This window comes from Podarcis filfolensis (assembly GCF_964270895.1).
Source record: "Podarcis filfolensis genome assembly, chromosome: 5".
Lineage (NCBI taxonomy): Eukaryota > Metazoa > Chordata > Lepidosauria > Squamata > Lacertidae > Podarcis > Podarcis filfolensis.
In genome coordinates this window covers 92,838,490-92,850,863 of record NC_139608.1, presented here as the reverse complement: position 1 = coordinate 92,850,863, position 12,374 = coordinate 92,838,490, and the positions used below count along the sequence as shown (strand labels likewise).

At 41.5% G+C, this 12,374-nt stretch overlaps 3 protein-coding genes across 3 annotated transcripts in view; 1 reads left to right on the top strand and 2 right to left on the bottom strand.

Moving 5' to 3' along the window:
• The window catches only part of SPON2 (spondin 2), a 460,822-nt gene that overhangs the window by 28,671 nt on the left and 419,777 nt on the right, over positions 1-12,374 (bottom strand). The gene's annotated exons all lie outside the window — the stretch shown is intronic.
• GTF2F2 (general transcription factor IIF subunit 2) overlaps positions 1-12,374 on the top strand; it is a 66,558-nt gene that overhangs the window by 18,757 nt on the left and 35,427 nt on the right. The window contains exon 5 of the mRNA XM_083616074.1: positions 682-720. Within this exon, the coding sequence (XP_083472200.1) occupies positions 682-720 (39 nt within the window). The remainder of the gene's footprint in view (positions 1-681; positions 721-12,374) is intronic.
• On the bottom strand, positions 8,982-11,612 carry KCTD4 (potassium channel tetramerization domain containing 4). The gene has a single exon (XM_083615977.1). It carries the CDS (start codon positions 11,305-11,307, stop codon positions 10,330-10,332), a length of 978 nt encoding a protein of 325 aa, XP_083472103.1. The 5' UTR covers positions 11,308-11,612; the 3' UTR covers positions 8,982-10,329.

Genomic DNA, 12,374 nt, shown 5'->3' with positions numbered 1-12,374 from the left:
GAAGTGAGGTTACAGGGAACCAGGCAGAGGGCCTTCTCGGTAGTGGCGCCCACCCTGTGAAACGCCCTCCCATCAGATGTCAATGAGAAGAGCAGCCATGTGACATTTAGAAGACATCTGAAGGCAGCCCTGTTTAGGGAAGTTTTTAATGTTTGAAGTTTTATCATGTTTTAAATATTCTGTTGGGAGCCGCCCAGAGTGGCTGGGGAAACCCAACCAGATGGGCGGGGTATAAATACTACTACTATTACTACACAAAATTTTACATTTGAGAATCAGTTTTCTGGCATGGTTGGACTTTGGCAAGTTATCTCTTAGAGCCAAACTCTGTGTGATGTTAAATTCACATGTAATGTTGCATGTAATTTCACTCTTAATCATGGGGCTGTTAGCGTTAAAATGGGGGAAAGTGGTGCCACCTCCACTACACACCTCATAATCCAGGCTGGGTGCTGATTCTCCTGCTCTAAACCCCAATTTTATAGCTTGAGTGGGACAGATGGTTCTAGAAAGAGGCGTGGAAGAGCTTCAAACAGTAGATCATGATTGACTGAAAAGCCTTATGTTGTTCAGGATTGGACTACAGGGAGTTTATAGCATTCCATAACATTGAGTTATAAATAGGAACACTCTTAATATTGAATTGTAAAGTCCTAAACCTTATTTTATTGTCATTTGCAGAAAGTCAGACAGATGAAAAACCTGAAATCAGCAACAGTGGTAAGTGTTGGCTGCAATAACTTGTTTATGGAGATAATAAAAAACAACACTAACTGATTCATTGCTACAAATTCCTTGAATTGTTCAAAATCTAGACTTTATGCAGGTGGTTACATTGAAACTTTAAAATCGTTTGGATGTATTTCTGGTTTCCCTTGGCTACTTAATATCATTGCAGTTTGCAAATGCTTGGTGAGGGAATTATGCAAGCAAGTTATGATCGTCTTCATTTCAAAAAACCACTTCAGGTTTTGTGATATATAACAAATAATCACAATTGTATGGGGATGGGCAGACTTACATGATCTAGTGCAAAAGACAGAGAATTCCATAAATCTGAGTCCAAGGATTTGTGTGTATCAAAACTCTAATAGAGACCTTCTGCAAACACATCCAGTTGTGGATACCTCAGACTCTCTTCATTGCAGCCATATAATTTAGGGTGGGGGTTATTTTCTTGCTGGTATTATTCCATGGATGTGTGGCTTCCTGCTCCCAAGGCAGTTAAAGGTTGCCTGTTTGGCAAGGTTGGTTCTGTTTTATTTTTTTATAGTTACCATAAAGGTAAAGGACCCCTAACAATTAAGTCCAGTTGCAGATGACTCTGGGGTTGCGGCGCTCATCTCGCTTTATTGGCCGAGGGAGCCGGCGTACAGCTTCCGGGTCATGTGGCCAGCATGTCTAAGCCACTTCTGGCGAACCAGAGCAGCACACGGAAATGCTGTTTACCTTCCCGCCGGAGCGGTACCTATTTATCTACTTGCACTTTTGGTGTGCTTTTGAACTACTAGGTTGGCAGGAGCTGGGACCGAGCAACAGGAGCTCACCCCATCGTGGGGATTCGAACCGCCGACCTTCTGATCGGCAAACCCAAGAAGCTCAGTGGTTTAGACCACATCGCCACCCGCGTCCCTTACCAATTATCTTAGTCTGGTGTTTAACAAAAGCCTCCAGGAAGACCCAAGTTTGCAAGCTTGGAAGGCTGTTCCATGCAGTCACAAAACAGTTTGCTGATCTCCCAGCACAGGCATGACCACTACCCAGTCCTCCATAAAAATTATCTCATTTCAATGACAAAGACTTGGGCTCAGCAGTTAAAAGAACTTGAACTGAGGCTGCCATACAGTGAGATTACCCGGACACAATTGTGTTGCAGGAATCTCATCGACACAAATCCTCCAAGTCACCTTTACCTAAGGGTTGATGGCTCAGTGAGCAACTGTGCACACCTGCCTCTTCAAAACCAGGGATGGGGCTTCCCTCTTCACTAAGCAATGGCCATTTCAGATGGGGAAATCTAGCAGACCTAAATGGCAGGTTTCTTTTTGTAATTAGGTAAAGGTAAAGGTAAAGGGACCCCTGACCATTAGGTCCAGTCGTGACCGACTCTGGGGTTGCGGCGCTCATCTCGCTTTATTGGCTGAGGGAGCCGGCGTACAGCTTCCGGGTCATGTGGCCAGCATGACTAAGCCGCTTCTGGCGAACCAGAGCAGCGCACGGAAACGCCGTTTACCTTCCCACCAGAGCGGTACCTATTTATCTCCTTGCATGTCGTGCTTTCAAACTGCTAGGTTGGCAAGAGCAGGGACCGAGCAACGGGAGCTCACCCCATCACGGGGATTCGAACCGCCAACCTTCTGATTGGCAAGTCCTGGGCTCTGTGGTTTAACCCACAGCACCACCCGCATCCCTTCTGGCTATGCACCAAATTCCAGCCAACATGCTTTTCTTAAGGACACTTTGCAAAATACTGAATGCCTTCAAAGAAGGCTCAGTTGTAATTAGAGGTGACATTAACTGCTGCCCTAATGAATTCATAGATCGCAGCTTTTCCTGTTCTTTAAGAAGCAGCCAAGATAATCAGTTGCAGAGCATAATTGCCTACTGGGGCCTAACAGACACTTGGAGACATCTATCATATTTTCCCGTCTATAAGACGCCCCCATGTATAAGACGTCCCCTATTTTTGGGGACTCAGATTTAGGAAAATGGGGGGAGATGTATCTGTGTATAAGATGCCCCCTAATTTTTGACATTATTTTTAAGGAAAAAAACATAGTCTTATACTTGGAAAATTACAGTAAATCCCACAGCACATGAATTCTCTTCTGATCCTGGTTCTCTCCCCTATACTGGAAAGGCTGTGGAGAGATAGGCTCATATTGTCATGCATGGTGGAATTGCATGTTGGTATAAAAAGGTGTTTTATGTTATTTCCAAAATTATGCAACAACTCCTCCCACCAAATTCAGCTCTTGCCTTCTTATCATTAGACCCAAATTTAACAGTAACCTTAAATGCAGATATTTAGTATTTTATCTGTTCTCTTTATTTTACTTTTTAACATTATAAACATCCATTTAAACAAAATAACACTGATACAAACTTGGGGTTCTCTTGGGGACTCCCCCCCCCCCCCGGTTTTCAAAATGTACATTTTTTTATCTTTACCACATTTGATTACACTTATTTAGTCTTTTGGTCATTGCAAATTACAAGTGTTATAAAAATCCTGCTAACATCTTTAAGTGTTTACAGTGTTCTTTAATATAGTCTATGTTTTTTTCCTATTCTGTATTAAATTTGTTGTCCTCTTCCAGTCATCTTTGCCATTTCAGCGTATTCCATTGTCTTCATAATACACTCTTCTTTAGCTGGTGTTTTCTCTTCCTTCCAAGCTTGGGCGTAAAGCATTCTTTCAGCTGTCATCATACACATAAACAGTCTTTTCATATCCTTTGGTAATTCTTCTCCTATTATATCTATTTAAAAGGCTTCTGGTTTTTTAACAAAAGTTACCTTAAACATTTTTTTTCAATTCATTATATTTCATTTCCCAGAATGCCTTTACCTTTTTGAACGTCTACCACATATGATAGAATGTGCCTTCTTTCTCTTTACACTTCCAGAATATGTTAGTATTATTTTTATACATTTTTGCTAGTCTTAGCGGAGTCAAATACCATTTATACATCATTTTCATATAGTTTTCTTTTAACGTACAGCATGCTGTAAATTTCAAGTCCTCCTTCCACAGTCTTTCCCAATCTGCAAGTTGTATATTATACCCCACATCTTCTGCCCAGTGAATTATTACTGCTTTTACCTCTTCATCTTTAGTTTCCCATGTATTTTATCTGTTATCAGCAGCCCAATTAACAATAGCCCAATACACAGTCTGTAGAAATCCCCATTGAAATCTGGTTAAAAAATATTTGGAATGTGGCTCTGTTGCAATGTGTTACTTGCCACAGAAGGGTAATTAAAAGCAATTCAAGGATGGACACTTTTGGTGAAACTTGGCTTGTTTTTCCTTTATAAATGAGATGAAATATACTTTGATTCCACCCTCAACACAAGAATCTCTGTGGAGAGGCTACTTGAGTTGATAATGCATAAATAAATGTATTGCTTGTATACTATGTACTTCATAAGAAAGTGAATAAGAATGTACCACTGGACAGGTTACTGTAGTTACCGTATTTTTCGCTCTATAAGACGCACCAGATGATAAGACACGTCAAGTTTTTGGAGGAGGAAAACAAGAAAAAAAAATATTCTGAATCCCAGAAGCCAAAACAGAAAGAGGGATCTGGCTTCTGGGATAGCCTCTTGCTGTTCTGGCTTCTGGGATAGCCGCCGAAGCTCTCCCGGGCAGCAGGATGAAGGCTCCCCCTGCCCGGAAGAGGCTGCGCCCGGCTAAGCTGCCCTCTGTCCCTTCCCCCACTTCCCGCAAAAGCCAGCCAAGAGCTGCACGCTCTTTAAAGGGAGCGCGGCTCTTGCTGGCTTTTCTACGAAGTGGGAGAAGGACAGCCTGTCAGTGACGGGCTGCCCTTCTCCCTCCTCGGCGAAAAGCCCGCAAGAGCCACGCTCCCTTTAAAGAGCGCGCGGAGCATGTTTGCGGCTCTTGGGGGCTTTTCCCCGAGGAGGGAGAAGGGACTGATGGGCTGCATCAGACTGATGGGATGAAGGCACCCGCTGCCCTGCGGAGGCTTCGCACGGCTAAGCCAGAAGCCAGAACAGAGAGCAGGAGCGCTGCGCAGCGCTCCCTCTCCCTGTTCTGGCTTCTGGCTTAGCCGAGCAGCCTGCATTCGCCCCATAAGACGCACACACATTTCCCCTTACTTTTTAGGAGGCAAAAAGTGCGTCTTATACAGCGAAAAATATGGTCTATGTTGTTGTATTTAAATGAAAAAGAAATGGAAAAAATGGAAGTGAAAGCTTTTGATCTCTTCACTTTCACACTGGGGAAGGAGAGGAGAGCAGGAGACCATGAGCCCAAGGCTCAGTCCCATTATTACAACCCATAGTTTCACATGTTGCCAAAAGAGCTCCCACTATGATCCTAGCTTCTTCCATGATGCTATGGCATGAGAAGCTAACCCTCAGGTATATCAGTTCAATTCTGAGAATGCTTGCCTTCTAATATAATGACTTAATAGCAAGCTTCAGTCGTTGTCTTAATGCTCTGCAGTTACTTAAAAAACTAATCACACAGTCATGGTAACTGATGGTTTAGTGCAAACTTGTTCGGAGAAAATGTTTGATGTGACACTTTGTGAGCAATAGCCTCCTCCATATTTTATGGTTACAGAGTTGTATTTTTGACAGCATGGGAAGCAGAGCCATTTCTGATTTGTTAGGCCAGTTAATAAGGCTGCCGGCTGCCAGGTATCCTATTCTTTAAGCATTGGATTTAAATATCAAAGGAATTCTTTGCTTTATCTACCAATCTGGTATGTATTTTCTTAATGCAAAACCTGGGACAACTCAAATAGAATAGCTTCATGTGGCTTCATCCCATTTAGATATCATATTCATGAAAGTGGTTGGTGGCTATCAATGGAAGCTGTCAGGCTCACACTGTTTCTAGCCCAACCCAGACATAAGAGATATCCGAAAAGGCCAAGTCTGTATGAAATGTGGGCTGGTGCCGCTCCTTAATTGAAAGGTCACCTATGAGCTGCTGAAAGAATCCCAAGAACCCCATGCTTCACTTTTTAGAAATTCTTTTGGACCTTATTGGAACAATGTAATGACCAAAATTATTAGCAGATTAGAAACAAATAGGAAAGATCAAGCTAATGTTGTAAAAATATTTATAACAAGCCTTTAATCCTTTAAAGTGTGGGCATAATCCAAGGTCTAGCATGTTAAGAGGTAAGTAAACATGAAGCTGTGCCCTTGGGATTTGTGTGTCAGAGAGCCATGTACGCATCACACTTTCCTGTGCCATCTGATGTAGTCCTGCATCTATCTTTTGAGAATCATAGTTCCCATTGGAATCCAATTCTGATGTCTGGCAATAATCCCAGAAACTGTTCTGTTCTTACTAGAACAGGCAATGGGCTGCATATGGCCCTGGGGCTTTGATGGATGGAAACGAAAAGCTGAAGTTTCAGTTATTTAGGAGTAGAAATACTTGTCTTGAGAGTACCCTGGCTACCTGCAAAATATATAAATCTGGATCAGTCTTGGGAACGTGTCCTTCCTTCCTTCCTTCCTTCCTTCCTTCCTTCCTTCCTTCCTTCCTTCCTTCTATGTCCCCCTTCCTTCCTTTTTCGACTTTAACCGTGGCAAAAAATATAATATTTAACCCTATAGTTATAAGTAGCACAACATTTGAAGGAATTTGCACTGGATATGTAGAGGGGGAGTAAACTTTCTTGATGCTGGCTTCTGAATTTACAAGCATAGCTTGTGGGAAGCCAGTACTGCACCTCTACTAGATTTCATTCCTCAATCCCTGACAATTTTCTCCCATGCTCAAACCTTTCTCAGTCCTCTAATATGGTGGTTCCCAACTTTATGAGTATGAATACCACCTTTTAAGAAATGTGGACCCCCCCACATTCTAATTGTTGTGATTTTAGGCTCTGTTAATTGAGGAAATACATAATGACAAAAACTTATAATAAAATGTGCCAAAATCAAAGAAAGCACGAAAAGATCATTTATTTCCCCATCATACTCAGCAACTAACAATCCAAGGATTAATTCCAAAAGGTATTAAATATAAATTTAATCATAAATATAAATCTGTTTGACCCCAATGTACCCACTGATTAACCCAATTTATTCAAAAGGTATGAAATACCATTTTTATTTATAATTATAAATTTATTCATTTATTTATCCAGTATAGTGGTCAGCAATCCCAAGTAATCAATCATACCAAACTAAATACTAATTCCCCCCCAGTGAACTCAATTGAAACAATCCCCAAAAGGATGAAAAGGAGAACTTGCATTGCCACTAATATAATATGTTCCTTTGTGTCAAATCAGAGCTATCAATTGTACACTTCAATGAATCCCTGTCACTGCGAATAAAGCTACACAACACAGTTAATTTGATTCTATTTTATTTATACTTAACATTTTATTCATTCTTGTTTTTTTATAAGCCAGTTGGCATGAGCAGCAAATGCAACTCAGAACAGCAGACTGCCCAAATGAACTAAGCCTTCAAACAAGCCAGCCCCCACCCCAGGATTTAGGCAGCTCCTATCCCTGGAATGTATCCCAATAAAGCAACAAAAGGAACCCCCAATATCGCCAAAACTAATGAACGAGAATATAGTCAGTAGTTAAGAGGCAACCCCCCCCCCCACTTAAGGTCCATACCATAACCACTAAAATCAAATTGAAGACTTTCATTCTGCCTCCTACCAGAAAGCCCTGTGTATAGGGCAATGTAAAGGCGCGGGTGGCGCTGTGGGTTAAACCACAGAGCCTAGGGCTTGCCGATCAGAAGGTCGGTGGTTCGAATCCCCGCAACGGGGTGAGCTCCCATTGCTCGGTCCCTTCTCCTGCCAACCTAGCAGTTCGAAAGCACGTCAAAGTACAAGTAGATAAATAGGTACCACTCCGGCGGGAAGGTAAACAGTGTTTCCGTGCGCTGCTCTGGTTCGCCAGAAGTGGCTTAGTCATGCTGTCCACATGACCCAGAAGCTGTCTGTGGACAAACGCCGGCTCCCTTGGCAACTAAAGCGAGATGAGCGCTGCAACCCCAGAGTCGTCCGCGACCGGACCTAACGGTCAGGGGTACCTTTACCTATCCCTGGAATGTATCCCAATAAAGCAACAAAAGGAACCCCCAATATCACCAAAACTAATGAATGTCAGTAGTTAAGAGGCAAACCCCCACTTATGGTCCATACCATAACCACTAAAATCAAATTGAAGACTTTCATTCTGCCTCCTACCAGAAAGCCCTGTGTATAGGGCAATGTAAAGGCCAGAAACCCCTAGTGCAACACGCTTCTTCAGGCAAAGAAGAAGAAGAGTTTGGATTTGATATCCCGCCTTTCACTCCCCTTCAGGAGTCTCAAAGCAGCTAACATTCTCCTTTCCCTTCCTCCCCCACAACAAACACTCTGTGAGGTGAGTGGGGCTGAGAGACTTCAAAGAAGTGTGACTGGCCCAAGGTCACCCAGCAGCTGCATGTGGAGGAGCGGAGACGCGAACCCGGTTCCCCAGATTACAAGACTACCGCTCTTAACCACTGCACCACACTGGCAGCAAGGAGGGGAAGCAGTGCTAGAAACCACTGCATTCCTGTGCCTTGCCCCCAGGTTCTTCCAGGTGCACCTCATACCAAGCATCAACCAAGGAAAGTGAGGAAGGCACAGGCCACACCCACAACAGTAACCAGTGCTTTTCAGCAACCGCAACCCCCCCAGTGATCATGCAGGGCTCCTAGGGATGCTGCTATGAAGAGGCAGAGGGAATCAGTCAAGTGCCAGCTGGAGGATCATTACTTGCGGACCTGTTGGGATAACTCCGTGGGCCCTCAGGGGTCCATGACCCACAAGTTAGGAACTAATTCTCTAACGTCTCTGTCAAACGCAATCCAGAAAATGGGGGGCGGGGGGCAAGAGAGACCTAATGCACATATACAGGCAAACTTGTACAGACTTCCCCATCTTTCTGATCTTTAGCAAATCACCTCTTTCTCCATTGCATCACAAGTGGTTTTTTAAAAATAATAATTTAAGAAGCCTTTTGTGATTTGTGCTTGCAGCTGATGATTGGTAAAGTCAGGACAGAGCCCTGTTTTGCGGACTGATAGCTGTTCCTCTGGAACAGGGTCCCGATCACTGCATACCAACCTGGGACCACATCCATTTGATGTTCTGCAAAGCACCCACTATATCTATTTTGTGATTCCAAAGACATGAAAAGTAGTTGTAGTGCGCTTATTTTGGGACATACGCTTCAGAAGCACTGGCAGGTTATAAGAGCTGATATTTCTATATCCTTGTTGGTAAATGAAAACTTTATTATTGACAATCTGGTATGTTGCACCTCTCTTTTGATCAGAGACTGAGCTACAAATTGGAAAGTCCCCAGTATGAACCTCTCCTCTTGCATACACTTGCTGCTCAGCTTTTAGACAAACCATTATTTCTCATACTCTGCTCATACTCTCACACTATATACTCTGTATACTATGGCATACTTTGATTATTTGGAAGTATTGCAGCAAGTTAATGTATGTGTAGAGCTTTGAAAAGGCCTCTACAAATACTAAGTGGCTCTTAGTGTTAAACTTGCTGGAGATCAAAATTCTGTGTGACATCACCGGGTTCAATATGTCATTTTCTCACTCGTAGAAGTGCAAAAAAACCTCTAGACATAATTGTCATGATCATCTTATTTTGTTCAAACATTTGTCATGATATAGTTAAAGTACAGCTCATTATTTTAGTCAAGATGGGCATAACTAACGCTTGTAGTTATGGTTCAGAATTTAAAATTTGTAGAGCATCTGCCTACATTTCTTTCCTCCTCTAGCCAGAACGTGTTTTCTACCAAACCACTGCAATGTTGATATGTTGATTTAAGTTTTCATGCTGATAATATGGAAGACCTGCAATACAGGATCCTAAAAAGCAAGCCTTTGTGGAAATGAAGTTTGAATATTTTTTTTAGTTCAATAGCTATGTGAAATTAGTAAGCAAGATAGAAACAGCGTAATTGCATTTTACTCATCACTTACATCGCAAAGTATATAATCTTTACAACAAACAACAAAACTGGGTTCCTTTATATAAATCATATTTTTTAAGTACACGATAAAATCTCCTGTATAGCTTTTTGAAATGGAGTGGGCATGTTTATATATCTTCTGTAATTATTCAGTATGACTTGCATTTAAACCAGCAAGTAAAAACTGAAACTTAATTGGTATCTGAAAACCAGGATGTATTTAATTAGAAAACTGTGTATGTTGAAAAGAAAACACTTTTATCATTCTTGAGTGAAATAAGATGTACTGCATATTAGCCACAAAAGCACATACTAATATTTTAGCTAGATTCTGTGGTAAAGAGACAGGAGAGAGGAGACAGAGATGTAAATTGCTTCAGCATTCAGTCTGATTTTTTAAATCATGTTTAGTAAGTATCTCTTTTATTAATAAATTTAGGCACAAAGAACTCATAGATGGATGTTACAGTTTACATACCATTAGCTCACATTTATTCATTAGCAGCAGTGCTCTGTGGTGTACAGAGTTGAATAAATCATTTTGCGATGTCTTGAAGTTTAATTAGATTTACAGGCTGCATGCTTGTGGCCTTTTGTCTATTGAGAGAAGAAGTAATTACTTGATAAAATGAAGTGCATCACTGTGAACAATTGACCCTTTGGAACAGTCCAGGCTGGTCAGCAACCTAAATCCACATTTCAGTGCCATCATTATAGCTTCAAACTTAAGAGTTTCCAAGGTGCACACGAAAGTATTGTCTTCCTTCAATACAAGCCGAGTCCCATTTTCTGACTTTATGAAGTATTTGAACTGGATAATGTTGGAAGAGATTGAAAACTCTTCTGGAAAGCCATCCAGCCTGCTTTTGGATACCAAAACAATGCGCGATTTTATTTTTGTTATGAAATCAGGAGCATTGCAAAAAATCCGAAGGCCCTGCGAACGGTCGTGGCTGTCTGTTATCTCCAGAAAGGTAGTCTCTCTGGCTGCGAGCTGCTCCTTTTCCCACCTTAATTTCACTGCATCAGCTAACACTTTAAGCTGGAAAAAATCTGCTTCTCGTGCCAGAAGATGGTTTTCTTTAAATCCCTCTGGTAGAAGCAATTCTCCATTCCGTAGGAAGTTCAGAACGTGCCTAAAGAGCAGCCCATCCCTGTCTATAAAATAATGGCCATCTGCATCAGATGGACAGAGAACCTTTCCATTGACAACTCTTTCCAAAAAAGAGTCTGGATACTTGGTTAGTGTTTGCTTTTGCGTAACGTACAGATATCCACCAACGTTGAGAGTAATTGGAGACATTTTACAATTCTTGCCTTGATCGGTGCCTTCCGAGTCGTTGCATTTTTTGTTGCTCTCCATTTCACGCCGGTTTTGTGCTCCGTTCTTTAAGACGGCTTTCTTGCTTTGTCCTCCTTTTGCTTTGTATGGAGATTTCGTCAAAAAGGCACCCTTATTCAGCTCTAGAAGGATAGAATGGGAGTGCTGGAAGCGTTGCATGAGCTTGTCGGCAACAGCCTTGCAGTAGGTGGCGTAGAAGCTATATGTATGCAGTGTGATACTGGGAGTATGACTGTAAGATGCAATTTGCATTTAACCGTATAAGGGCAAGAGGATGGCAGGGGAGAAAGGCGTCTTAGTTATTTTTCCTCTTGAAGACTCTGAAGTTTAAATGATTAAGAAGTGTCTTTTGTTTATGCAGAAAGAAATTAGCTGTTTGCCTGCATCTTGGTATTAAGTGGAAATATAGTATATTGAAAATTATGAAATGGTGGAGGAATCCTAGCTATTTGTTGTAAGATACTTTTCAAAAAGGGTTACCAAACAGTAACCTCAAAAACCTTTAATATTTATGTTTTTCAACCATATTTTAAGCTTTTTGTCGTCCTGTTGCATTTTGCTCGTGCACCTTGCTCTGAAACACAAGTTGATAATATTGTCATAAAATTAAACGTAGTGTTAAAAAAACAGTGTTTTATATAAAATGGATTTCTAGGGCAAACCTGCTTTTTAACCATATAAAGCAGTCTGGGATTCCCCCCCCCCCTTCAATAGAAAATAATTTTATTGGCAAAAATATTACTAGTAGAGATGACTTAATTGGTTTGAATTTATATGGCTATATTTGACAGATCAGTTCAGTTTCTGGTTAAAATGGCACTGCTGTTGCAATGTGAAAGAAAGCTGGTAGGTTTGCCACAAATCTTTGTATATACCACACAATATTACAGCTTAGCAACACTTCAGCGATGAGAAAATGACCACAACATGGCACTGAAACAGCAGCACTGTTTCTTCTTGTAGCAGCCATGGCTTTCAGGCTCAGATCTTAAACAACTGATTCTCCCTTTGTAAATATTTGCAAAAAAGGTAGATGACAAGGAAAGCTGTGCAAGTATGGATGTCTACTTCGTGTAAGAAAGGTTGGGTCTGCAGATTTGTATTCCACAGCAAGAGGAGGGGGGAATTAACTCTTTCAACATCATCTACTTGCTATTTGCTGTGGCATAGCTACAGCATTAAGGAATATTTCTATAGCCAAGAATCAAGTAGTATATTAGCTTTAATTCTTTTTAATGTTTAGGCTGCCCCATCCATGCCAAAATGTATTCACGTTTGAGATTCCTGCATTTGCAAGGGGTTGGACTGGATGACCCTCT

Coding starts and splice junctions, on each gene's coding strand:
- KCTD4 (XM_083615977.1), bottom strand. CDS start 11,307: ATGCAAATTGCATCTTACAGTCATACTCCCAGTATCACACTGCATACA.